Below are 27,377 nucleotides of genomic sequence, written 5' to 3' on the forward strand. Positions count from 1 at the left end.
AAGGCAAACAGATTGAGGTCCAGATAGTCCAGGGTCAGTGTTGACTGCAGAAATAAATCAGGTCAGGACGATCCGAGGTCAGGGAAGGCAGAAAACAGCCAACAAAATTGAGGTCGAGCTGGGTTCAGTGTCTGAGAAATCTATCAAGCAGAATAATGCTGGGTAAAGTAGCAGGTAGCACACCAAAGATCCAGCAACCTGCACCTAGGACTAGGGAGGCTTAAATAGGACTGGGAGCCAAAAGCAGGACAGGATGACCAGGAATTATTCTATTCATTGGCTGCAGGACATACTCTCTAACCCCCTCCAGCTAAGCACAGTGTGGAGAGGATGCAGAGATAGACAGAGTGTTTCCCATTTCCTTTATTTCTAAAAAAATATTGACTCATAAATTATTTCAAAACTAAATAATATTTTAAAAATACAATTATATGTTCCCTTTATTAAAGAGGATGCTACATGCAAGCACCACAGATTGGCAGGTGGTTTAGTTTGTCAACAGTTCTGTTGTGAAGTTCCGGATTCTCTTACTTTTACGATCACTTACCTGTTTTGTGGAAAGGTAGCAAACTTTATTTAATGGCCAGGTATTCCCCTTTTAGGTGTTAAAGGTATCATTTGGATGATTTTCTGTGATGTTGTGTACAGCAATCTATTATTTTCAGAAGTGCTTTGTGACCTTAACGAAATGTCTAAATATCAACTTCAATACTTGAAGTAGAAACAGAAAAGTCCATTAGGGCAAAAAAAAAAAAAGAAGAAAGGTGGTAAAATCTATGATTCAGAGAAAAGCAGAGTCTGGCAATCTATATTTAAAGAGGAACTGAAAAAAAGGAATGTCCTGATTACATCCTGCACCCTCTGGCTGTTTCTGTGTTCCCCATGATCCCAAGGCAAGTAACCCTACAGACAGTCAATCCAGTATGATTTCCCCTCTGAACCTAAAAGAGTAGAAATTAAGAATTTAAATATTCTAATATGAATAGCATTTAGGATGACTTACGTATAAAGAACAATAAAGAATTTCTTTATCTGTGGGCTGGGCCCTCCAGCAACTTTAACAAACACATCTTGAGGTTCTCCATGACCCTGGAAAATGGAAAGAAAATAGAACTACATAAATTGCTGGTAATGCCTTAATGCCCTTTGCTCACCTCTGTACTGGCCAATAATCTTTTATAAAACTTATATTTGGTGTATTTGCCACTGCTGAAGCTTTCAACAAATACCCAGCATGAAATCAGATTGGGGTTGAGTTGACCGCTACAAGTGGTAATTTAGGTAATCATCTGTTGATTTCCACAGAATCCCATAAAAATATTTATTATTCATTTAACATAACAACAAAATTGAATTTGTGTATATCTTGACCAGGGCATTGTCTGCATGGAGTTTGCAGCTTCTCCCTGTGTTTGGTGGGTTTCCTTCGAATACTCCGGCTTCCTCCCACAATCCAAAAACATGCAATTAGGTTAATTGGCTTCCCCCAAAATTTACCTTAGACTGTAGTGATGACATATGACTATGGTAGGGACTTTAGATTGTGAGCCCCCGACATGACTATTGACTTTGTACAGCACTGCGTAATATGTTAGCACTATATAAATACTGTATACTATATCCCTATTTAATGTACAGCGCTGCGTAATATGTTGGCGCTATATAAATCCTGTTTAATAATAATAATAATAATAATAATACTACACTGTATATAAATACCATATTAATAATAACTGGTGAAATAAAACCATCACTGAGATCAGCTGTCAGCCACCCTGCATATTACTGTGACGCTGATTGGAAATGTAGCTAGAAGATTGGGACAGGCTACAAGATAAAACGGTGTAATTATTCCAGGTGTCACCACGCACTGTATCGGCAGCCGTTCTCTGCAGACAAGTGACTAAATGATGAACCTGGGCTTTGCTGGATAAAAAAGAATAAAATGTGGCTTTATAATGTCAGAAATATATAACGTGTATTCAGCAAGTTTAATTTAAAGACATGGCTCTAGCAAAAAAATTAATATAATAAAAAAAAAAAACAGTATCAGATAATTATAACGACAACACAAAGATAAAGTCAATAAACCTGGAACCTCAAGAATAAGTCAGCAGTGGTGGTTTCTATCCACATTTCTATCCAAGCAAAGAAGATAAATGTACTGATCAAATACACAAATCTGAACTGATATGTGGATGGATTTGTGGTTTGGTCAAGGTGCTACATCACTACACACAGTATTCCTTGAATGAGCTCCCACAATGGAGTCTACAAGTGCGCCTCTGACATGGCAATCATAGAAAGTTGGGTGCAGCTGAGAATTTTGGCATAGAAGATAAAGGCCATGGCTTTCACTGCAAGCAGATCTGTGCAGAGCGGGGGATCTGACCAGGGCTGTAAGGTGATGGAATGCACTGGACATGGAGGTCAGACCTTCGTGATCACCATCATATTCAGTCACGCTGTACAACTGCTATAGCAACATGAAGTAAGACAATGACTATTGAGGATGTTTATACAATATCTACCTGATTGTCCCTGGCTACCATTTTCATTCAATAAAGGATGTTTGAATCCTAAAGGTTTAGCATGTTGGTGATATCTAGGGCAGTCTGCATGGAATTACAGACTGCGTTGGAACATCCAATGTTCCAGGCATCAAATACAATATATTGCAGGTTATGGTGGCTGCATTTGTTTTCTTTGTAACCTATTATTTATACCTGACGTTCCTGCCACCTTAAGACAGGACACTTCCTGTCGTAGGGTGACAACGCTCACTCACTGTACTGTATCTATGAAGGGGTAGCATTGCCTCGTCTGTATTCTACCATCAGTATTTATAATCTCATGTTCTTATGGAGATTTTATTTCAAACAACTCTAATGTTGTTTTGATGTCTGTAATGTGTTTTCAGAATTTTTCCTGCCGGTTTAACATTAGGAACCTAATTGTTGGCACTGACATTCTTCAGGATGATTGGGAAAGATTTCTAATTTATATTTACAAGTTTCTTTGTGTCACAGATAACATTGGGGTCACTGCAGCGTGCAAAAAGTTCTGGTTCTTCTCCTGGCATTCCAACTGGAGCTCCTAGAATAAAAACATTTTACATTTGGTTTAGTTATAGCAAGAAGAACAAACTGGCATTTAATATCTACAACAAGATTGATATTAAATACTCCAGGCAAGTAAAGTCAAATAATAAACTACTAATGCATAATTGATTATTGGTTGTATTTGGGCATAAATGGTATAAGCCTGGGATGAAGCCACCCCTTACCTTCAACCCTTCACCCTTTGAGCCTCATCGTCCCTGTTGTTTTTTCACCTTTTACCTTTTTAATTAAGTCAAGAGGCAATGTAACTGATATCATTGGAAACCTTGCTCTGATGTAAATCCAACCTATATATATATGGATTTGCTTCCGAGATTCTTTTTGTGCACCCCTGCCCTTTGCAGGAAAAGCTGGTTGTGAATGAATGGCATAGCAGTTCACATGAGCAGTAGGCTCAGGATGTGACCAGGTAGTGAATATTTCTGAAGTGGAGCTTTAGATAGGTATAATAATATTATATTTTACTGATAAAGAGCCTTTAACAAAGCACTATACAAAGAATACATAACAAACTAAGACATGGGAGAAGAGGAAAACCATGGCCACGGAGTCTATGATGTGAATAGATAGGACTGTGGCTAACGGGTGATTAGGAGAGAGAAAGTTAAAAAAAGATGGGTTGTGAGTTTGAAGTGGGTTTTGGGCACTTCTTTAAATGTGCTAAAGCTAAAAGCAAGTCTAAAGGATAATGGAGAAATTCCAGATAAAGAAGCCCTAGAGAAGTCTTGGCACCATGCATGGGAAGAGGTTATGAGTGAGAAAGTCATTATTGGATCATTGGAATAGTGGAGGGGTCCGTTAGGCATTTATTTATGTACAAGATCAGAAACGTTGGTCAGGCAGAAGCTGTGGAGTAATTTAAAGGCAAAACACTAGTGGTTTGAATTTGATTGTGAGGTGGAATGGAAGCCAATGTAGAGATTTGCAAACAGGTGGCAAATGAGGAAAAGTAGGAAATATACAAGTGTATATATATATATATATATATATATATATATATAAATATATAAGTCTAGCTTCTGCACTCATGATGGATTGTAGAGGTGAGAGTCTATTTAATAGAATACCAGATAGGAGGATGTCACAAAAGTTGAAGTAAGAGATAAGGAGAGTGTGCACCGGATGTTTGGTTGTGGATCAAGTTTTTTTTTCTAAGCTTACAAATGAAAATGTACATATTTTATTACATCAAAGGCATTAGAAAGACATTCATTTCCAATTTGAAAGCAAGGGGAAACCATCTTCCTTTACATACCCGGAAGGGAATACCATGGTGGAAGCCGGATAGACTTTTTTAAGAATGTCAGCTCTGGGTGATAAAATCGGAATGTCTGATCCACAACGTGTGGCTGAGGTTCCACATTAACCCGAAGAATGGCAATAGGTTTTCCGTCTGATGTCCTAAAGGAGACCTGTGCAGAATGAACACAACAAGCAGTATTACAAAGCAGTGTCCTGCACGTTATGCTGCCACTACGACCAATGTCTGGGTTCCTCAAATAACATCACAGCAATGAAAATCTCAGATGCTCATTTATGTGGAAGATTTCGCTTGGATTAGTAAAATGAGAATTTATATAGGCAGCTGCCATATTTACACAGATGGTATAAGTCAAGGTGGCTGTCAGTAATAAGACATGAAGGTAAAACCTCTATCTGGACTCTAATGTTGTCTGTGTCCCCTCCAGGTAGATATAGACCCTATTTTTTGGTGACAATTACCAAAACAGTAACTGATAGAAAATTCGAAATTTTACAGCTATATCAGATCAAACAGTAAAAGTTCCCATGGAGACACCTGTTGGTGACAAATATCCAAAATATTTCTACTCCATCCAAAACTACAAGCAGTAAAATGACTTTGGCATTAGGTACATTTTTTAAGTAATTTGCAATAAAATGCTTGTTGTTGACATACCTCAGTAGCTGAGGCTAAAATATTCACAACTGAATGAGTCAGAGCAGTGACCCCCCTCCCCCTATAGATGACTCCATGCAAAGTTTCAAGAAGCCTATAGGTGATCTGCATCTTCAATTCTCTTGCTAACCATACATGGTCTAAATATTGAGGATTTAAATATTTTTCAACTATGTTAAATCAGCTCACTCCAGTCTGATATTTCAGTTTTTGGTAGATGCTGGAGAATGAAACCATCTCGTACTTTCTATTATCTCTGAGTGACTTTAATGGTGGGATCTCCAAGTTCCCAAATCTGCACACTGCTGTAACCATTATCTCACTATACATTATGCTATGGAGAATGTAACATGAATTTAAACCAATGAGTAGATTTCCACTGCACACCATATCATAATAGAATCTGAAGGTGAGGGTGCTAACTGGCATCGTCTAAAGCATAAGAAATATATACCATCACCCAAGCCCAAGATCTGGTTGTAAAGTTCAAAGTTGATTAAGAGCTCTTAACATAATGCAAAGTTTCTGTAAAGCCTTCCCCTTCACATATACTGAAATGTTGAACTAGGCTAAAATTTCCTCATAAACATTCAGACTTTACAACAAGATCCTGTGGTGTGCTGCTGACATGCCTAGAAGGAGATGGGTGGGAATGAGAACATACAAAGTTAAGCAGGGGCGGGAACACCTAAAACTCCCAGGGAAACAGGGACATGGTCAGGTTTTATGGTAGGAAGATCCAAGACTTTAAAAAAACAAAAAAACGGGGTAACTAATCCTACAAGGGTCAACCTACAACTACAATATCACCCGTAGATGGACTGACCCTTTAAGAATAGATTTAGATTGAATAATCTTTAAGCAGAAAGGTAAAAAGGAAATAAAATATGTTCCATATGTTTTGACAGTTTTTGTAACACCACGTATGTTAAACAAACAGAAAAGAACAGATTGTGTATATATATATATATATATATATATATACACACACAGATATGTTTACCTTAATGATTTTGGAAGACATGGTATTGGGCTTGTACTGTGATAGTCCACCAGTGTCCTTGTGAGAAATGAAATTGCCTGGACTTTGCATCTAAAAATAAAAGAGTTTCCCAAAGTACATAATACATGCAATATATACAATGAGCATTATCTTACTTTTACCACTCACTGATCACCTTACACCCATACTTGGCTAAACACATTTGTTCAAACAGAACTAAAATTTAGGATCAGGCAGGTGATAGCTGTCCTAATCGGTCTTCCATCTTTGGGTATCACTTTTGATTGACCCTCCCATTGACTAAATTCAGAGATTCAGAATTGAGTTGTAGGGAAAGTGTATAAGCACATTTGGGCCATGTTACAAATAATCTGTCTTCTTTTTGCTTTGCTTCTATACACCGTTTGTGTCCATTTATCACCCTGAATACTATAAGGATTTGTCTTGTTCTTGTTGGGTTTAGTGCGACTTTAAAGAAATACTGAGCAGCACGTATAATCTCACCCACCTGCAGCATAGTGGTATGGTCCAAGGAGAAGGTCTGGTATCTGAACGGAACATGGACCGCCTCTTTGGGTCGTAGGTAGAGTTGTGGTAAAGCACCTTCCTGATTGACGTGAAACATATTCTCCTCTATGGGTGTTGTTGTGTTTGTCAGTTCTTTAAAATGTCTCCACTCCTGTGTATCCACAACCACCCTGAGAGAAACACAAACTGATCACTGCATGCCATTTCCGGAGGTGACAAAAAAAGGCAGCCTCAAGTGAACCTGTCACTGTGTATGACAAGACAAGAAGGAACGAAACCATGGCAAGGAAAATAAAATGAAGCCAATGACCTATTAGGGATAAATTACAAATTTACTAGGATCCCAAGCTTTTATGTACCCTCCAACATGTTAAAATTATTACATAGGATATCCAGCTGCATTTAGTGTTTTCCTCCCCAGCTGAACTGTCTCTTTTACATACTTGATTCCCCTTCTTTAAATCATAGAAGCTCAGCATCAAAGTTTAGCTTTAGTGTAGATGACAGGTCCTCTTTAAGCAAAGACACACTTGGTTCATAAAACCAGGAAACGTCAGCGTATTCTCATCAACTTCCAGACTGGAATAGTCTTACCTGAGGTCTGCTTGATCAATCTCAATAGATACGGTGTAGTGCACATTGTACGGGTTCTTCAGCTGAAACTCAAAGAATTCGGCGGTGCCCAGAGTGGCGTAGACGGTGTAATTTGAGGTGATGGCCTGATTCAGCATACTGGATATACACTCTGCCTTGGTGCGTTCTCTGTATGCTTCAATGATCTGCAAATCTCTGGTGTGCTGAGTGCGCTCCTCGTGTGGAGACTGGAAAGGAAAGAACAAACAGCTCAATAGACAGTCCGGTATAAAACATCTGAAGAGCGTCGACTTACTGAACTAAGAACATAACAAGACCACCCGGCCCAAAATCAATGTGTAGGTTTTGGGGGGCTTCTGTGATCTTCCAGTAGTCTATGCGCCTGCCCTTACCAGCAGGTTGTAATGTGATTCTATCAAAGCTGGAATCCCAAATTATTTCCTCTTCTTGTTCCTCGGTTAGTGGGTAATGAAACCCAAGAAGTGCACCTGTCAGAATAAAGAGAAACTCCATCCATGCAGCTTGTAATTCAAACATGTATGGCATAGGCAGCAAAGAGACCTCACTTTTCTTTTTTAACACTGAACTAAAGTTCCAAAAATGTTGGATCAGGCGGATCATTTATGCAGAAAGGGACAGGGGATGTCCCCACTGCAATAATCTTTCTTTCCTGCCTAATTGTTCCATGCTCAGTTTTGATTTCCAGGATATCTGGCAATCATGGCTTCCCCTGTGCTCCAGCATTTCCAGCCAATCAAAATGGACGAAGATCGCAAGGAGGTAGAGAAGAAGGAAGAAAATGATAACACCCTGCCAAGGGAACAGGTGAGTATAGTAGGGCCTAGTTCTGCTTTAAAGATAAGCAACATAGCTTGGTCACCTCCCAGCCTCCTCGACTACTGATTGGCCCATGAAAAAGCATCCCAAACTCTGCTCCAATTGTCTGAAAACATTTTTACTTTAATCACAATTTTTACTATAACCCTTTTTTTAATAAGCAAAAAATGCATTTTTTTGTTTTAAATAAATATTAAGGTAAGGCTCCTCCTCTTCTTTCTTTTCCACTGCAGCAGCAAAAACTGAATGGGTAGCCCAGAGCTTCCTTACATACATACATACATACATACATACATATGTCATGTATTCCAGGAGGCCTCAGGCAGCTTCTTCTGCATATGCCCGTTCTTGTGCATGCACAGAAGGGGCTTTTCCCCACAATGTAAAAAAAAAAAGTTCTGATCTCATGCTTTTGCAGTGAGATTTGCCCTTTTCTTTTATTTTGATTTTTCAGTATGTCATTTGATCTCACGCCTGTGCAATGCAAGATCAGGTGATGTAAGCAGAAATTGGAAGATGAAGGAAGAAAATGGCGGTGCCCGTTGGTTCCTTTGTGCTGGGATGAAGAAAAAATCCAAGATGGCTCGGGACCAAATCAAATTACAGTACATCAGTGAAAGTAAGAAAACTGGTACTAGTGCTAACAGACTGATTTTTTATATCTTTAATATATTATAGAGAGTTAATATATTATATTATTATAGAGATTATAAATCTAGGCAAACATTATAAATGCAACCCTAAAGCTTTTAAAAAACATTAAAAACTCCAAATTTTGTACTTTAGCGGAAATGGCTGTATTTTTTTCCTAATTTTGGATATATTGAAGACATCTTAAAATCACTGACGAGTTTTTATTGCCAGAATAGTCTGATGGCCAAATGTATGGAGTAAATCACCATTTTAAAGCAGCACAGGAAAGTGAACTATAAAAGGAGAATTGGATTAATGATGTCATAGTACAGCCAGCCTGCTCTATCCATCAAATAAAACACTTAAATATATTAATAAAATCAATAAATACAAATATATATTTTAGTGATGTGATAATGTAATAATATATTTTATTGACATACCAGTCTGGCTCCTCTGTAACCTCTTCTTTTTTTTTACTTTATAGGTTAATATTGCTGTCTGCATCTCTATTAAGAAGCTTTGCTTCACTTCCTGTGCTGAAGCCATGTCACCAGAATGGGGTGTAAGGGTTACTTTCCAAAATAACCCCCTGCACACCCCTATACACCCTTACATATTTCCAGGCAATGTTTGCATAAAAGAAGCAATTATTGGTTTGCATATATTTAAATGCATGATCAAGATCGTCAAATGTGTCATCAAAGTCATCCTTGTTTGTGTACCAAACGCCTGTTCATACTCTAATGGACATACTGGGCCTGGTTTATGAAAGCTCTCCAAGACTGGAGAAGTTAGATAACTACAGGAGATCCTGGGCTATACAGCAAACCTGGAATGCATCTGATTCAGGACAGAAAACCATTGCAGATTTGCAAGAAAACCAAGAATGTTTAATCTAGAGAGATATTTGATACATTATAAAGCTATATATATATATATATATATATATATATATATATATGTCTTTCTGTCCACATTCCTCCGAAAATTAGAAATTTTCCATATTAGTTCAATCAGTTACAGATTAAAGATTTGCCCAGAAGTAAAGCTTTTCTTTGCTCTAGATCTTCTTAAATGCTGTGAGTTGCCTAATATATTTCTCAGGCTATGCACTGCTCCTAATCAGGACTTTGCTGGCAGTTACATTTAATTCTCAATATCCATTAACAGATCTGTCCAGACAGCTCAGGAATGTGTTATGATTAATACATAAGAAATGACCTGATCATTTTTACAAACCCTTGTAATTTACTCACATGGAAAATTGCTTTTTTTTCACAGTAAAGGAGCGACAGATGGGTGGCTCGCCAACGTAAAGGTATTTTATTCCTTTAGATGATGAAATTGCAATATTTCAACAAGAAACCTAATCCCAGCACGTTTTATGTTTTGGAGATTATATAGAAGTTCTGGTTATATAACTAGTTTGTAGAATAATGTGGCAAGGCATTGTTGGCAGGGAATGGTCGCAGCAGTTATTTAGGACTAGTTCAGATTGGTGGCGAGATTACGGTGCGGTTAACACTTCCTCGTGCTCAGAACCCATGTCAGTAGTTGAGTAGTCAGTGTCTCACCCATGGAGTTACAGGTTCAGTTCTGCATATCGTTAAATATTGAAATACTGGTCCATTAAGAACCAAGGCAGCAGATAAGGTGGCTATGCACCTGGTAAGGTGCAAACCGTTGGGAGCCCGTTGGTGAAGCATTTTCCCACCTCCTGGCTAAGCTTCTTTTCTAAAAAGAGCCAAGATTTTTCCATTGTTTCTAAGAGCCCCCCTTTACAAGGACAAAGCTGGACTGGACAATGAGGTATGACCAAAAGCTAAATGGAAGCCACAGGATGAAGGTAAGTATACACCTGGGAAGGGAGACCAGCTCTATGCAGCCTTGGTTAGATAGCCTCGGGTAAGGGAAGGCAGATGAACAAGTATTGAGCTGGGGTGGGACAGAGGAAATTACACTTTACAGGTTTATTCTGCTCAAAACTCGAGAGACTCCAGAGTTGAGACCCTGGTCCTGGTTTATTAAAGCTCTCCAAGGCTGGAGAAAATACACTTTCATCAGTGACCTTGGGTGATCCAGCAAACCTGGAATTGATTTCTTCAAAGTCATTTTCTGGCAAATATTTTTAATCCTGCACCAGATCCATTCCAGTTTCACTGAAGAAAATGTATTCTCCCCAGCCTTGGAGAGCTTTAATAAACCAGGCCCCTTGTGTTCTTGTCATTGCTCCTCTCCTACCACAGGAGGTCCGTGACCGAGTGTTTTTCTTACCAATAAGAATGGTTTCCGGTTGAGGAGGTTCTCTTGTGACTCAAGCTTTCTGACCGCCATCATTCTTTCCATCTTGCGCCTGTGAGCGGCATCAGTCTCACTGTTTGGCTGCTGGTAAGCCATGCTAGCCTCCTTCATCCGGCTGTACAACATGGCTGCCAATTCGCTGTCTAAGTCGGCCAGCTTCTGAGCCTGGGAAACATTTTTCTTGGCTGAAGGCACATAAAAGAGGATTTCAGTAAAAATGATCACTGCGCTCAGTCACACAATGGCTCGCCATTAGACATAATTGAGCCTGAAGAGACTTATCAAATGTGTGGTAATAAGCGTAGCCTTGGTACAAGGTAAGCCATTTTGTGTGTGACTGGCCTGTGCAATAAGCGTAATTAAGCTCGATTGTCCGGCCTTGTTGTGGTATGAACCCCTTTGAACAAAGCGGATTTTCTTTTTGCCAAGAACATGTACAGCTCTTATTGTCCGCTAAAATTTGGATCGCTTTATCATTTGTCAGTCAAATAAATAACTGTTGTGCAGATTAAAACATATAGCAGGTTTAGTAAATTGGAATCTATGGTGAAAATGGGATTTGTTTTGTTTAATTTAATATATTTAAATGATGTGTTTTTTGTTACACCTGTCAATAGGATCAATTAAATGTTAATCTGCATCCACCAGTGGTCACCAGCAGCTGCCAAGCTTTAACAGAAAGGCATCTGTTTGCACAGTTTCTATCCACTTTACAAGTCTCCAACCTCTCGTCTGCACAATGAAGCACAAAAGACTGCGATTGCTGTAGTCATCAGACGAAGTGGTACTGAATTGTGAAGGTAAAGTGGGACTTATTCTCGCAGAACAATGCATAGATTGAGCTGTCTGGTCCATAAAGGTCCCCATGTACGGGTGGGCAGCCAGACAGGGGCAGGATTTGTATTATTGTTCAGTATATACAACTAACTGGTTGGATACAGGACTGTATCGTCTGATAATATACAGAGTTCCAGAGGATACAACCACATACATGTCCAAAAATGCTGAGCTTTTTAAATCTCATGTTTTGGTTAAAAAAAAATCTCTATCAACTGCCTTTTACACTGTTGAAATTGCCCCAGACCATTTATTTCAACCAGTCTTCCTATAGCATTATATGTGTATTGACTGTGTATGACTGCTGCTGGGTGCCGCCATCTTGGATGTAATGTCAGCAACCCCAACAGGCTCAGAGCTGTCCCTTAAAGTGACAGACACTGCATCGTGTTCCCCTTCATTTCTTCTTTGGAAGGTACATAAATTTATGTTGGGAGCCAAATAAAGGGGCAAGTCACACTCTACCATAAGAGCAGAGGGCTATGATGTACAAGAAAGGAGGGAGCTGTGGAACTGACTAATTAATTTTTAAAGGCAAATTACAAGCAAATAAAACAAAATATGGAATGGTAAAAGCGCAGTGAGCATTTAAAATACTGGAATTTTTTATGATTTTACCTGCACTATTTTAATGACCAGGTCACCTAAAAGCTTTGTGAATTTGTTGATGATTAGCCTAGCGGGAGAATTTATTATTATTATTAATATACAGTATTTATATAGCGCCATCATATTATATATTTATTATATATTATATTATTATATCATATTATATTGTACGCAGCGCTGTACAAAGTTCATAGTCGTGTCACTAACTGTCCCTCAAAGGAGCTCACAATCTAATGTCCCTACCATAGTCATATGTGGGTAATGTACTCTAAGGTCAATTTTTAGGGGGAAGCCAATTAACTTAATTGCATGTTTTTGGGATGTGGGAGGAAACCGGAGTACCCGGAGGAAACCCACGCAGACACGGGGAGAACCTGCAAACTCCATGCAGATAGTGTCCTGGGTGGGATTCGAACCCATGAATGATTCACTTAAGCTGCATACACACGTGCAATTATTGTCATTGGAAAGGATCTTTCACGATCCTTTCCAACGACTAAGTACTGCATGATGCATGAACAAGTACTGTACAATACAGCACCGTTCTGCTCTATGGAGAGGGGAGGGGGAAAACAATGGAGTGGCACCCAGCTGTGCGCTCTCCCCCTTCCCTTACATTAGGATTGTTTGTCGTACATCGTCCGTGGATCCGCCAGGACCGTCATTCGGACGATGGACGACAGGCGCTGTACACACGCCAGATTCTCATCCGATATCGGCCCTTAGCTGATTATCGGGCGAAAACTATTGGACGTGTGTACGTAGCTTTAATCTTGCTATACAAGACCCCTGACCCCACTTTTCCCCACTTCAGTTAAAGCAAAATGGCCTGGTCAAGGACCCAGCCCAACCTGTGATTAAATCCTAAAGGAGCAGCAGCAGTTTTTGCTTTCACCCCTCCTGTCAGCAAACTCTCTAGAACCCATTTATAATAGGGTGGATATAGCTTTTTGCTTTTTGTACTGGACATTGTGGTATAACTGCACCCTAGGAGTATAAAGCCTGTCCCATGGAGTCACCTTAATGTAAGGGTCTGAGAAAGGACCCACAGTGCACAGGGGACAAAGGCATCCAACATTCCTGAAAGTATTAAATGCCAAAAGTGACTAATGGAATCTGCAGGACTGGATTGGAGGGACAGTACAGGGCACAGGTCAGAAGAAGTGATTATAATACATTTCCTCTTGCATGAACCCTTAGACACCAGTCATTGTTTATAAGACTGACGGAGTCTCTTGATCTGTGTATCTAGTTATCCTGAAATTGTTTTGCAGTGGCAGCGAATGCCAGCTTATTCTCTGAAGAGAAAGCCCAAATTCATATGACATGACTGGTTTTGTAGGAAATAAATGTTAAATTATACGTCTCTTTCAATTAAAAAAAATATGATATGAAGGTATATTACAATGAAGACAATTGTGATTGGATTAGAGACATTGAAAATAGCTAAATACTCACTGCTCAAGGATCGACTTGAAAACAGGCTGCCTCCTTGAAAGCCACTTCTCCCATCATGAGAGGTGACGATGCGAGACCTTGATGCAGGAAGAGATTCGGATCTCTTTAATCTCTGGTCTGAAAGATGACCTGTAATATGAAAGCATTATTTTGCATAAATCCCATCTTCACAATTTACATTTCTCTCCTTATTGTCTGAACACTTTGATCATTATTTGGAACTTCAGTACCAGGCAGACTGTTTTTAGTTTTTAAGTAAACCTAATATAAATGCTGAGGGTGGAAAGAATGGCAAAGGATAGATCCAAGGCTGCTGAGAAAAGTACCAAAGGGATCTTAGTGCTTTATTTGCCTAAAATGCATCTAATGCTAAAGTAAGGGTTTCAAAATTGTCAGGCTTCATATGATGTCCCAACTGGCGAGATAAACCCTCTATATTTGTCACCTATAACATCAGATAATATCAAGCATAGACCAAAATGTCAGTTGTCACCAGAACAGGAATAAAAGTCTTTGGCTCTTATTTATTCAAGCTCCCCAAGGCTGGGGAGGACACACTTTCTTCAGTAAAGCTGGGTGATCCAGCAAACCTGGAATGGATCTGGTCCAGAATTGAAAACATTTGTTAACAAATAGCAAACTCCATTTCAGATTTGCTGGATCCCCCATCTTCACTGATGAAAGTGTATCTTCTCCAGCCTTGGAGAACCTTAGTAAATCAGGCACTTTAAATGGGGTAACTTCTTATGAGATGATTTGCTTTACTTTTCCCATTGAATCATTCTCTTAGTTCCTTTTGTGTCTCCAAGATATCAAGTGAAGGTGCCAGTCAAGGTACAAGTCAAGTGAAAATGAAATACCCCCTCCCTGCCCCAATAAATAAAATGCGTACAGGTTTGACCTATTAAAAAAAACAAAAGGGTCTGACTTTTCAAGAAGGTCTACTGTAACATGGCTGTAGTAGGATGAAAATAAAATGTCACTGATGCTCCTTCAACAGGTAGCAAAGCCCAGATCATGAGGACCTGGAAAGCATAAAAACATGAGCTGGCAGTGCTTTTTTATCTCTATCATATAGCAGGTACACTTTAAATAGATCAGGGTGAGAGGTGGCATATTGCCAGGTATAAAATCCATGTATTTAAAGTTACACGTTTCTGCAGAAGCCTCCAGATGCCAGCGATCATGACTAAATTTAGGGTTGTCCTGGCACAAAAGGCTTTGATACTTCAGGTAGTGTTGGAGTTTAATAGTTTGCCCTTCCCTTCACATTACTAATTGACCATCATTATTTTGGGTACCCTCCATGGATATCAATAATGCACAGGAGACATGAAGGAATGGGAGAAGCTTGGGCAGCCTTGCCTGTCCGAAATGGGCATAATAGTATGGTATGGAAGGCTGGTACAGATATGCCCAGGCACCTCTAGGTATCTGCAGCAGTTCTTCGCCCACTAACAGAATATATCTGACTATAAGACTTGTGCTCCTGGAGGGGATATGGCTGATATTTACACAAAGTCCTCCATTACCTTCCCACTTACATCTCTGACATGGTTAAAAAATACTCCCCTTGCCGCTCTCTCCGCTCCACCAATGACCTACTAATGACTTCCTCACTCATAACCTCATCACACGCACGAATACAAGACTTTTCTAGAGCTGCTCCAACTCTCTAGAATGGTCTTCCTCATCCTATTCGGCTTGCTCCTACTTTCTGCTCATTTAAAAGAGCACTCAAAACCCATTTTTTCAAACTTGCCTACCCAGCTTCTTCTGTCATTTGAAACCATCACTACTTCCCACCACTACATATCTCTCATATCTCATATACCTATTGTGTGTGAAATTCCCCCACCTACTAGATTGTAAGCTCTTCGGGGCAGGGTCCTCTCCTCCTGTATCACTGTCTGTATTAGTCTGTCATTTGCAATCCCTATTTAATGTACAGCGCTGCGTAATATGTTGGCGCTATATAAATCCTGTTTAATAATAATAATAATAATAATAATAATAATAATTACCTTTTAACAGTAATGACATAATAACCTTACACGAAGGACCGCTTTACACCGGCCGGTGAGGTTATTTCCACTAAACTGTTCACAGTCATATTTATATCTACATTTCTTGAATATAAAAAAGAAACACTGACATATATCATTAAAATGGATTTTAAACAGCCTCCCACCACCCACTGAAACTGCACAAACACTCTCTATAAAGTCGATTCATGTTATATTTCTAAACTGCCTTGTGTTTATTACATAACCTTGCCTCTTACTAATACATCAAAATGACCTGCTTTGCTAATAAAAATCAAAAAGAATAAAATATTCTAGCTATATAGCATACAACAACTAGCTAGCGTTCATCTTTTTTTTTTGCTTTGATGTATAGGGCAGCCTCCAGTGGCTACAGACGAGGCAGCTGTAAAAGCTTGACAACTTCAAAGAATGTAAAAACCATGTTGTCAAAATTCTATCCGAGCATCCAGCCTCTGAAAGGGATGCATTTAGCTTTATGTACAAGAGAGATGTTTTATGGATGTCGACGATTCAATCCATTACTTCTTGTATGCAATAATTTTATTCCGTTTTACTGGGGAAACTCACAGAGGGGAAAAGAAAATAGAGAAGTGAAAGAGTCCGGATAAAGGAAGAGCTGTGCGAAAATGCTTCTTGATGTTCTCTCTCTTCAAACTTTAATCCCATTGTGTTGGAGGACGAAGCTGCGAGGCATATTTTGTACCAAATGGGATTTTTTTTTTTCCTAGCTAGTTCTCCCATCTTGTCATTTTACAATTTTAACTTTTATAGGTTAATAGGAAAGAGTTCCTGCTTTGGATTACATAAAAGGCAACTCCACTTAGAGAATAAAAACTGGCATAGGGCAATATTTCTCTCCTTCCCCTCTCTATCAAATAGGTAAAAAGTAGCGGGGACATGAAAGGCAAAAATTTTTGACTCATTACTGCCCCGTCAACAGCTTGTGTACAGTTAATGGCCTGTACACTTGGACTGTTAGGTTAGGAGATGGAAGCTGTAAGCTTGCTGGGCAGGTGACAATAACAAGTCATAGGTGGTTTCATCTAAGGGTTCACTTAATCAAAATTATTTGATGAAAAAGGTGGTGGTGGGGCCATATGGAAGGTAAGAGGAACTACCATTACCTATGTTCCCCACGACCTATTGGATGAAAAAGGTGGTGTTGGGGTCATATGGAAGTTAAGAGAAACAAATCCTTCATATGTCTCCCAATATCTTGTTTTATTTATTGGATAATTCCATCTTTTTTTTCAATTGAGCATCTAAAGGAGTGGATGGCTGGGATGGAGGGCTTAGATGCTAATTTTTGACAAGGACTGAACATTGTGGCCACGGTCGTGCAGAACAGGGCTGCCAAGCTGTAATATTACATTCACCCTCTAATCCACTGCTTTTCAACCTTTTTAACATTGGGAACTCTTGAAATAACTTTCAGGTCTTCAGGGAACCCCTGCTATAATTACTAAATCCACATCTCACAGTACATTAGCGTTATGGTCAGTGGGCAGAATGCCTCTAACTTGCTAGCCAGTAGGAAGAAAGCCATTCTTACAGCCAAAAATATAATTGGTATATGTTAACTGACCTGACAGTCACATACTGTTCATTGCTCAAGGAACCCCCACAACCTCTGGAGGATCTGCAGGTAAGTAACCCAGATCTAATCAAATATAAATTAGTATTTATGGCTCAAAGCCATAAGGTGAACCCTTACTCTACCTATGTAGGGCAAAGCAGCAGGTTTTTATGATACTCTAAAAGGTTCGCTGCAGCAGCACTACTTTTCAAAGTCAATTATTCTCTCATATATTCATACCTTTATGAAGGGGTATCTTGTACCTCCAACAACGTGTTGACCATTATTGTGTAATATAGAATGATCTATTGCACTTACCATCCAATCAATTGGTTTTTTGTTAGTGTTCTAATTCAGCTACAACTCCTCAACCACGGTCCCTAATGGATAGAGGGTAACCTTAATTTAGGAGCAGCCTTACTGCTAAGTTGGCAATTGGAGAAGACCACTGATACTCATGCCATGGTTTACCCTCAAGAATCCTTCCTTAAGGTTTTTTTTCAAGTCAACATAAAAAAAGCACTGAGGAAGCGGCCACTCTGAACCCCTGAAATGTGTTTGCTTTTCCCCAAAACTCTATTGAGGCAAACTTTGTGTCACTTAGCTCTTACTTTTATGTAAGTGCGATATTGCTAAACTTATAGGTCTGCATATCATTGGGACCTGAGAAATCCGCCCCCACTCCTGAGCAATCTTTTCTGAATACCATAAAGTAGGTGTGTATAGTAGGACGTAGTAAAATGAACAACTGTGACAAAACAGTTCATTATTCTAACTGATTAAAATAAATGCTTCACAGCAACTATGTCACAGACAGAAATTGCTAGAACGGTGGACTAGTTCTTCACCCACTCTGCTCATGTTACCCACGCAAGGCTATGCTCAGGAATGCAAGCGATCCTTGGCAAATATCCTGACGTTTTTTTATTTTTTGCAGACTGAATTAACAATCTGCTTGTATGATTTGCTAGTCTGCAGTTCTCTGCATTAACATTTGCATACCTCAACAGATTTTTTGTGTTTCGTTTTACATTATTTATAGAAGGCACCAAATGTAATAAAGTAGCGTGAAACTTTACAGAGAGTGCACATTAATTACATTTCTTTTTTTTTTTTTAATTTAATTCAAAATTAAAGGCACATTCTGCTTTAAAGGGAACCCATCATGGTTATTGTGGCTGATGGAATGTTATATTCAATTCTTTAATAAACATATCTTTTGTATCATTTTTTTTTAGTTCATAATGTTTTATAGTAACAAAAACCCATTTATTACAAGCTGTTCCTATGACACTTGGCTGAGCATGCTGGACGTCTGATAAGAAATATTGCTCCATTTGCAGGCATTTGATGCGTTCAGGCATACAACAATGTTTGTATTTGTAACAACGGAGGTTTGCTAAACTTTTACAGGAAAAGTTAGGATTTATCCATTACTTTAGCTGTCTATATCTTCGGATCTTTTGTTCATTTTGGCATGTGGTTCTTACTAAACTTACTTCTTACTCCGCTTATCTGTTTTTTCTTTAAATGCTTAGTCTGTTTGATTAACATAGGGTTGTGACAGGTAGTAAGTTAGTAAGCATGTCAATAATTTGTTTCTCTTTAATTAATTTTGATTTACTATATCTGTATGTATAGCCAGTCTTAGTTTTGGAAATGAACATCTAATCATTGACAAAGGATTACCAGAGCACCATGAGGTTGCTTTACTATAATAAAGCTTTGTTAAAAGGATAAATTTGTGTATACTTTAAATAATCAATTATTTGCAAAGGAGATTTCTGCATGCACATTGGAGTGAACACAGCTAGCTTTAGTCTGATAAGCAAACATTTGCTTGTGACTGAATGATGTGCATTTTATTTTAGTAAATCAGCTCCCTTTGGTCTACAACAGTGTTCCTGGATCTTTTTAACATGGAGAACCCTTTGAAACAACTTTCAGTTCTTCAGGGTACTCCTGCTATAAATACTGTATCTACAATTCACAGTATATTAGTGTGGTGGGCAGTAGAAGGAATCCCCCACATTGCTAGCCACTGGGAATAATGACACCCTTACAGATGGCCAAAAAGATCATGAGATCACTGAGAGATACAAATTGTTCATTGTTCAAGAAACCCCTCGCAACCTATGAAGGAACCCTGGTTAAACAATCCTGGTCTATAGAGACCACACAGAAGTGGTTATCTCTTTGCAATCTCGACCCATCTAAAACCATGAATGCGGCCACAAGAAGAGGAAACGATCAATGCTTTGACCTGATTCTTGAGTGTACAAATTTTAACTTAAAACAGAACCAAAGTTCTACTTTAACGATTTCTGAACAGGCAGGGTTTAGCTGCAGAAAGGGACAGGTGATGTCTCTTATGCAATAAGTATTCTTACCTAGTTGATCGCTCTTTGGAGTCCTGACTTTACCTGCAGTTGCTCGTTGGAGTTAAGTCATCCTAGCCCGACCAATCAAGATGGCTGATGATCGCAACAAGGAAGAAAGGAAGTAAAAAGAAGATGGCACCCTTTGTCAGTACAGGGACAGGTGAGTATGTCAGGTGAGCTCTTTTACAGAAGAGGGGTTTATGAGTCCCTCAAAGCAGAACTAAAACCCATTTTTTTCAGATGTCACTGAGCAATTCCTAATGCCTTTTTCTGGGATTGATAACCCCGTGAAATCTTGATGTGCTCCAAAGAAATAAATGGCCAGCTGCATATGTGGAGGACTACCCCCAGCTATCATCACTGCTTGGGAAATATAACACAGACTACATAAAATGGGAGAGCATGTAGGCACTTGTTTTCTCACAAAAAATTGCTCATTTGAAACCCATGCCAAACTGATGAATTGCTCTTCAGCTGGCGTATTTACCCCAACTTTTATCCGCTTGTATTATTTTTCAGCTTACAGTCATATACACAGCAAACCTACATCATAAGTAGCCAAAAATCTCCTTTTCATTTTAATATGACCTAGATTCTGATACATTAAAATGACAGTGAGGGATTAGCCGTCATTCACGACCTGGGATCCTATTACGTGGATTCCCAAGATGTGCAATAGTCTATTCCTACGCAACCATCTTCCTCCTATGCCGTGCAGATGTAATTTGCATACAGAGCTCAAACATTATCTGTGTACATCATACACATGACATCACTTGTGTATGTAAACATCCTTCTAATAGATTCATTCCAGCAACACAAAATGTAGAATTTTACTGGGTTTTTAATTCTTTTTTATAAACTAGGCGATCTGCTTCCAGTGACATTTCACTTGTGACATGTTTTGGATTTGTGGCATTGCACTCTTTATAAGCTTATCTTTCTCCCACAGGCAATGTATGAAAAAGTATGATAATGGCAATTTAACTTTTAATATAGCTAATCTTTCTTATGAAGATTAGATGTCAGGGCCATAAAGCAGCTGGATCATTTAACTGTATGTGTCCAAATTAAATACGAGCGGGTTTAAAGGGAAACTGGAGTTTTTACAATTCAGTGATTTATAGGTGCATGTGAGCAGCTTAAAGCAAACCTGTACATTGTTTATTGAGAATACTAACACAGGTTTTCTTTCTTCCCTTATACTTCATATTTCTCAAATTCACCAATGCTCCATTCCTCACCAGGAGCCAAAGGAATTTCCAGTTCTTGGGTATGGAGGAAAAGGTGATATTACTTGATTCTACCCCTGGCAGATGATACAGGATTACCTGAGGGGCAAAATCTAAGTGACCTTTGATCTTCACCAGAGCACCACCCAAGGAACGATGGGACAGTGACCCAAGTGGCCACTTTGCTGCACGGAGGTCACCAGGTTGTGGCCCCCAGGCTCTTCCCATTAGGCCGGTATGTAGTGAGATAAACAGGCTGAGGTCAGGGCACGTAGCAGACATGACAAAGTCATAGATGGCTGCGATCAAAAAAATCCAGGCCAACACAAGGTCACATCCAAAAAATCAGGTCTGAAAACACATTGGCAGAATAGTGGAACAAACATTGCTGAGCCTGGAACTAGGACATTTAAATAGGGCTAGCAGCCAAAAGCAGGATAGGATTGAATTCAGGAAACAATCTGCCGATGGGCTACAGTACATACTCCAAAATCCCTTTCAACTGTGTACTGCTTCAGTGTCTGTGCAGGGGATGCCAAGAAAAGTGGAAACTTTACAGCTAAAGAGAGGCTGGTGATGCTGCAGGTTGTTAAACAGACCATCTGTAGGGGGTGGTGTGGTAACAAGTGAAACCACTAGGCCAATCAGTGTTGTGCTGTAGAGCAGTGGTCCCCAACCTTTTGCAGCTCATGGACCATTGAATCTACCGACTCGTGGTCCAGAGTCCTGTGTTACTCAAAGGGGAAGAAATTTCCCCTTGAGTGACATCATAATGCCAGAACCCACCCATCGAGGTCTGAGCCTGCGATGGGAGAGTGGGCAGGTTGTGTCCACCCACCGCCCTGAGTCATAATAACCACTTGGAGCCTTAGATAAAACTCTATGCAAGCTAAAGTCTAAGTAAACTTGTCAAGAAACATAAAGTAAGTGCCGGGCTTTCATTTTAGAAAGCCCAATCTGCTTTACAACATACTGCCATGTATGCACCTTGTAAAAAACGCTCTACTGCCCCTGTTAAAAAGCTTGATCCTGAGTGTACCTCTGATGACTCTCCTTTCCCTGCTAATTTGATTGCATTATAGGAAAGAGGAATTAGGAAGATTGTCACTGGTCATGTCAGGGAAAGAAGATTTTGACTGGCTGCATCTTTCAGATTTAGACATTTTGGTGCAATAAGCACCAGGAGGGCAGGGCAGAGAGCTAGTGGTTGGTGGATAAGAGAGAGGAGCCTGTGCCCCATGAGCCAGAAGAGGGAGAACATCAAGCAGTAGGTGGTTCAGGGTTTCTGAGAGCACTCGGGTAGGTGTATTTAGTGTACAGCACATATACTAGTGTGTTATTGTTTGCAGGCACCTATTATTGTAGGAGTCATGGGGGGTCCTGCAAGTTGCAAGAACCACAGCAATTGGAGCTCCTTTACTTCCACTTAGTGCCACTCCTTTTCTTCTGAGAGGAGGGCAGTAAGGGAGACGCCTGTTTTGCCAAGACCCGCTGGTTCCAAGTTATGCCTTAAATGTCCGTTTAAGAAGTATTATTTTTTATTTCTGTTCTTCAAATTTTGAATTTTCCTTTAGTTTCACTCCCATGACAGTGGTCGTTATGACAAAGTAAATCACAACGACACCGGCTGCAGTAAAACCCTGACATCAATTCTAACCCCCCATCACTCCATCCAAAACTAAAAGAAAATGCTCCGGCTTTAGATACTCTTAAAGGATGGCGTCCATGCACATCAGTCCTTTATGCACCAGGGGCCATCCAGGAACATGGATTTATAACGTATCCATGGTCTAAAACAAATCACAATTTAATCCAACCTGCATGCAGCTCTTTTGGGCTTGTTAGTGCTCATCAGTGCGAAGGTCAGAAAACCGGCTTGTGTGAGGCTTAGGGATCAAAGGGACAAGGGAAGTTAATAATGACTAGCACAATGTAAGTCAGGGCAGCGTACAAGGTCTGTGCGGATCACGCAGAATTTTTCAGAACAGAGCGAGGAAAGGTCAAGATCAAGTGAAGGTTTATGGCGTGAGGACGCTATTGACAGAGAAGGGTTGACGCTGAGGTTAGTTAGCAGGTAATGAAGATAAAATCAATAGTTCTCATAGAATGGGCAGTTCTGCTTACACTGCAAGGGTAAAAGAATATTATCAAGCTTCCACATACACACACATTACTATGTGAGGACAGCGCAGGGCCAGCAAGCCAATGCAAGCAAAATACATTTAATGCTGACCAGTATGGAAAAGATTGACAGTGCCTCTTCACCTCTGTCATGATGCCATAATGTATATTCCCAATATTTATTTTTTTATTATCTCTGAGTGCCATCTCTGAACAGGAATTGTGGTACAGAAACCAGATGATGCCTCACTTAAAACCATTTAGAAAAGCACACATTGTCAGGGGTGAGAGGTAATAAACATTTAAAATGGAACTATACTATACTATAAACTATGAGCAAGCAGGTTTATAATTGGAGAAGTGACAGCCAATGTCCATTCTGTAATCAAAAAAACCTTGTCAGTCTTTTTCCCTGAGCACATGAGCAGCTCAGTTTATTATGCCGAATATCCTGGGATTTCCCATGCCAGGAGAGAATGAACTCCCTTGCACATGCATAGGATTTACATAATTCCAGCCTGGCCAATAAAGACGACCAGAGACCCAGAAGATCGGGTGAAAAAGTAAATGGCTGTGAGTATACTTTAAAATAAAATGCGATCAGGCAAGTAAGTTTATTTATTTGCAGAAGGGGCAATGCCTGTCCCTTTGCAAGAAAGGTCCAGCCTGTTTGCTACTTTTCTAATTTACATTTAGTTCAACTTTAAAAGCAGTGTTCTCCCCAGCCACTATTAACAGGGCGCACTACCCAGAACTGTCTCCAGACAGCTGCTCAGGCTGGCCTTTGTGTGGAGTGAGATGTCAATGAGATTTCACCGCCTGCCTGCTGTGCTGTGAAGAGCTACACCTAAATAATTCTAAATTGTTTTGCATCTTGCCTTCCCCCATTTTGACTACCCGGCTACAGCTTCCCCCCACCAAGCTGGAACGTTTTTTTTAATGGCAACACTGAAAAATGTTACGTCTACAGGTTTTTTTAGCATTCATGCATGTAAAGCTGAACTCCATAAAGATAAAGAAGGTACAAAAAATGCAGCTCTGTAATTGATACATCACTGGATTTAAGTACCTTTGAGTAACTTCTTTCCTGCAGTTTTTCAGGACAGTTCAGACAAAGGAGGAGCAGCACAAGGAACCAGTTAGGTGTGCTGCAACCTTCCTGTTCAAATAACAAACCTACTGATAGAAGCATAGAAGAGTAATGAGTAAATAGGTCTGCTGCTTCTCTTTGCAATGCTCTGCAATGGGTTAGGGAAAGGACAAGGCCAGTGTTACCCACTTCAGGTCTCTTCCCCTCATGACAGTGAGATGTAAATTACATTACTGTACACAAAATATTTTCCCTATTAGCTCTGTCAGTCCAACAGCAAACTGCTTTTATAATCACAAGCACCGATAATGCTAAATGCTTGCACAGCTCAATATGAGAAACAGAAGAGCTGAATTATAAACACATAAAGAAATAGCAATCTGTATCCAGAAAAAGCCATGCAGAAATCACAGCATGGTAATGTGACATTTCCAGGTACTGATCAAAGATGATATAAAATGAGCAGTTTTGTATTTTTCTTGTTTTCTAATCATACATCCAGCGATATTGCTGAATTATACAGCATGACCTCAATCATTTTGTATCTTGCTGGAATTAATTGCATACAAATAGGACTACAACACTGACATGAGGAGCAGATAGAGCGGGAGAAGCCCCATGTTCTCTTCCACCTGCGGTGCCGTCACTCAGCCAGCTCCATTACTGCTAAAGATGGAGAACGGATGAACATGACACTGGTGTGATTTCCACAGCTCCTCAGTAACAGCTGACAAATGTGCACTTTCAGAAAGCAATTAAAGGGTATTGGGAGGATAACCTGATCTGTGGGTGGATTGCATGCACCGGATCTACAGACCTTAAGGTTAGAGAACTGATCTATAGTGAGCTTGGGGTTTGTCCATGCAACAAGTTCACTTAAAGTGTCACTACAGTTCAATCCAACCTTTCAGTCCAGCGTGGTCTCTTAAGCATCCCATTTTGTTTCCCAAAAGGTCCATTTCACACTTCTAATTGACCACAGCATTCAAATGCAGGTTCAACCTACTGTTCCCATTCAACTGAACAGGAACAGGGAAACCATATTGTGCATGCACTTGTGGCTGCAATGGATAGCAGTGAGGTTCTGTAAAGCAACAAGCTGCTCTTGGATATGTGACTGCAAGTGCAGGGCCAGCATGATAACCTGTGGTGCGGTTTGCTGCTGCTGGACACATAGCAGCTGTTTGCTATGCTCCTGGGGGAGGCCACTTCTGGTTTTGCACAGTATGTGTGAAAGAAATCTAACTTTCCTTTTTAAAGAATGATAAAACTTTTCTCAGCATGCTATACATGGATCCATTTCTCCTTCAAGGGTTTTGATGTAAAAGCTTCAACAAGATGTATTTACCTATCCTTCAGTGATGCCACCTCTGTAAGCTACCGTGACATCACCAATGTTTTACACCTATGTCGTCGCATTTTTGTCTGGGTTCCCCGTTTGGCCAGCCCCGGGTGACCTATCTACTGCACGTGATAGTTTAATATTCTTGGCACCAAGGCTTGCTGAGAATGGAAAGGGAGCAGTGCACACTCCAGTGTTCTCCACAGAATTTTTTTTTAGGTGGATAGGAAGAAGCTGTAGGTGGATGGCAGCCCCAGTACTATGACCCAACTTTTCAGTAACCACCCAAAAAAAGCTGGGTGGTTACTAAAGAGTGCTGGGTCCTGGGGAGAACACTGTATTCAAAGGGGAGTTTGGGAGTATTTCGGTAAAAGAAGTTTCTATAGTAATAGAGACATAGGGCCTGATTTATTAAAGCTCTCCAAGGCTGGAGAAGATACATTTTCATTAGTGAAGCTGGGTGATGCAGCAAACCTGGAACGGATTTCTTAAAAGTAATTTCCTATTTGTTGATTGATTGCTGGATTGAGAATGCAGTTTCTATAATTTTTGGGATGTGGCTTTGTTTATACTAACAGGTTGGAATCATCTTTGAGAGTGATTCAGAGAAAACTGCATACTTAAAAGTATCCACCCAAAAACTGTGGAAATACTGCTGAATGTCTTTTCCCTAACGAAAAACATAATTTCTTACATCCAGCCAGAAAAGGAGCCGTTTATACAAAGGGCTGAGTTCTCTGTCCTGTATATTAGTCCTGTTGTTGGGGAGTTCTCATCAATGACACAATCGCAAGTGTGACATCAGACTTATACTATACTAAAACCTTTTATCCAACCTCCAAATTATTGCATTTGGTATTCTGATAAACCAGTATAAAGTAGGGGTGAAGGAAGCATTTGTGGGCTAACCAATGTTTGGGAACAGAGGAAAAAGTTGTCAGCACTGGGAACTAATCATGTTTATTCCATGTAAATAAACTGATAGAAACTGATAACTGATAAAAAGAAGAAAATAGAGAAATCAGAACATGAATCTGCTGCTTCTTTACGGGCCAATCACAACAGAAGGTGGGAAGGTGACCAGGCTGTTATGCATAACTGAAGCTGAGAAAAGTCAGGTCACCAGGCTAGCTGTAAATCTCATAAAGAAATGGACAGAAATAAAAAACTTGAAACTGCACCTTTATTATGGATTTAGATGTTTGGTTGCAGTTCATCTTTAAATCCCCATCTTTGCTTCTATCTAACTTACGTACCCTTTAATCGATGGTACAAAATTATTGTTCTTATTGGTTCACCTATATGGAATTTATAACGGAGTCTACAAACTTTTGCTTGTCATATTGTTCTCTACCCTGATATGTTCTACTTTAAATAATAGTTTGCTCGGTTATCAATTGTCCGAAAAAGCAAGTTGTTGGCTTCTTATAAAAGCACTTAGCAAAAGTGCAAAGTTCATCAGACTATATTCATGCAATGCAGCCTTCTAAAGACAGAACCCGACATCTTTGTATTGAGAAAGCCGTCTGTTTTCATCCATATAATAACTCAGACCATTATACTGTACAAGCACTGTTCTAAGAAAAGAAAAACTTTTAAGATCATATTGATCACTGTATCAAAGGTTCAAATGATGTTTATGGAAGGCAGCTTAACAAAAAAAAGTAACAACTCCAACTCAAGAGAGAAATAAGTGCAGAACATCACAGGCTCATCCTTCTTGGTTTGTAGCTTCCACACCAGG

General features: G+C 39.7%; 1 protein-coding gene across 1 annotated transcript in view; it reads right to left on the bottom strand.

The window, feature by feature from the left end:
- The window catches only part of NPHP4 (nephrocystin 4), a 150,579-nt gene that overhangs the window by 8,880 nt on the left and 114,322 nt on the right, over nucleotides 1-27,377 (bottom strand). The window contains exons 18-25 of the mRNA XM_072425968.1: nucleotides 13,844-13,972; nucleotides 10,913-11,124; nucleotides 7,166-7,392; nucleotides 6,552-6,741; nucleotides 6,044-6,133; nucleotides 4,378-4,534; nucleotides 3,011-3,096; nucleotides 1,004-1,089 (exon numbers count right to left, since the gene is read on the bottom strand). Coding sequence (XP_072282069.1) covers nucleotides 1,004-1,089; nucleotides 3,011-3,096; nucleotides 4,378-4,534; nucleotides 6,044-6,133; nucleotides 6,552-6,741; nucleotides 7,166-7,392; nucleotides 10,913-11,124; nucleotides 13,844-13,972 — 1,177 coding nt within the window. The remainder of the gene's footprint in view (nucleotides 1-1,003; nucleotides 1,090-3,010; nucleotides 3,097-4,377; nucleotides 4,535-6,043; nucleotides 6,134-6,551; nucleotides 6,742-7,165; nucleotides 7,393-10,912; nucleotides 11,125-13,843; nucleotides 13,973-27,377) is intronic.

The sequence above is a fragment of the Pyxicephalus adspersus genome, chromosome 11 (assembly GCF_032062135.1).
Source record: "Pyxicephalus adspersus chromosome 11, UCB_Pads_2.0, whole genome shotgun sequence".
Lineage (NCBI taxonomy): Eukaryota > Metazoa > Chordata > Amphibia > Anura > Pyxicephalidae > Pyxicephalus > Pyxicephalus adspersus.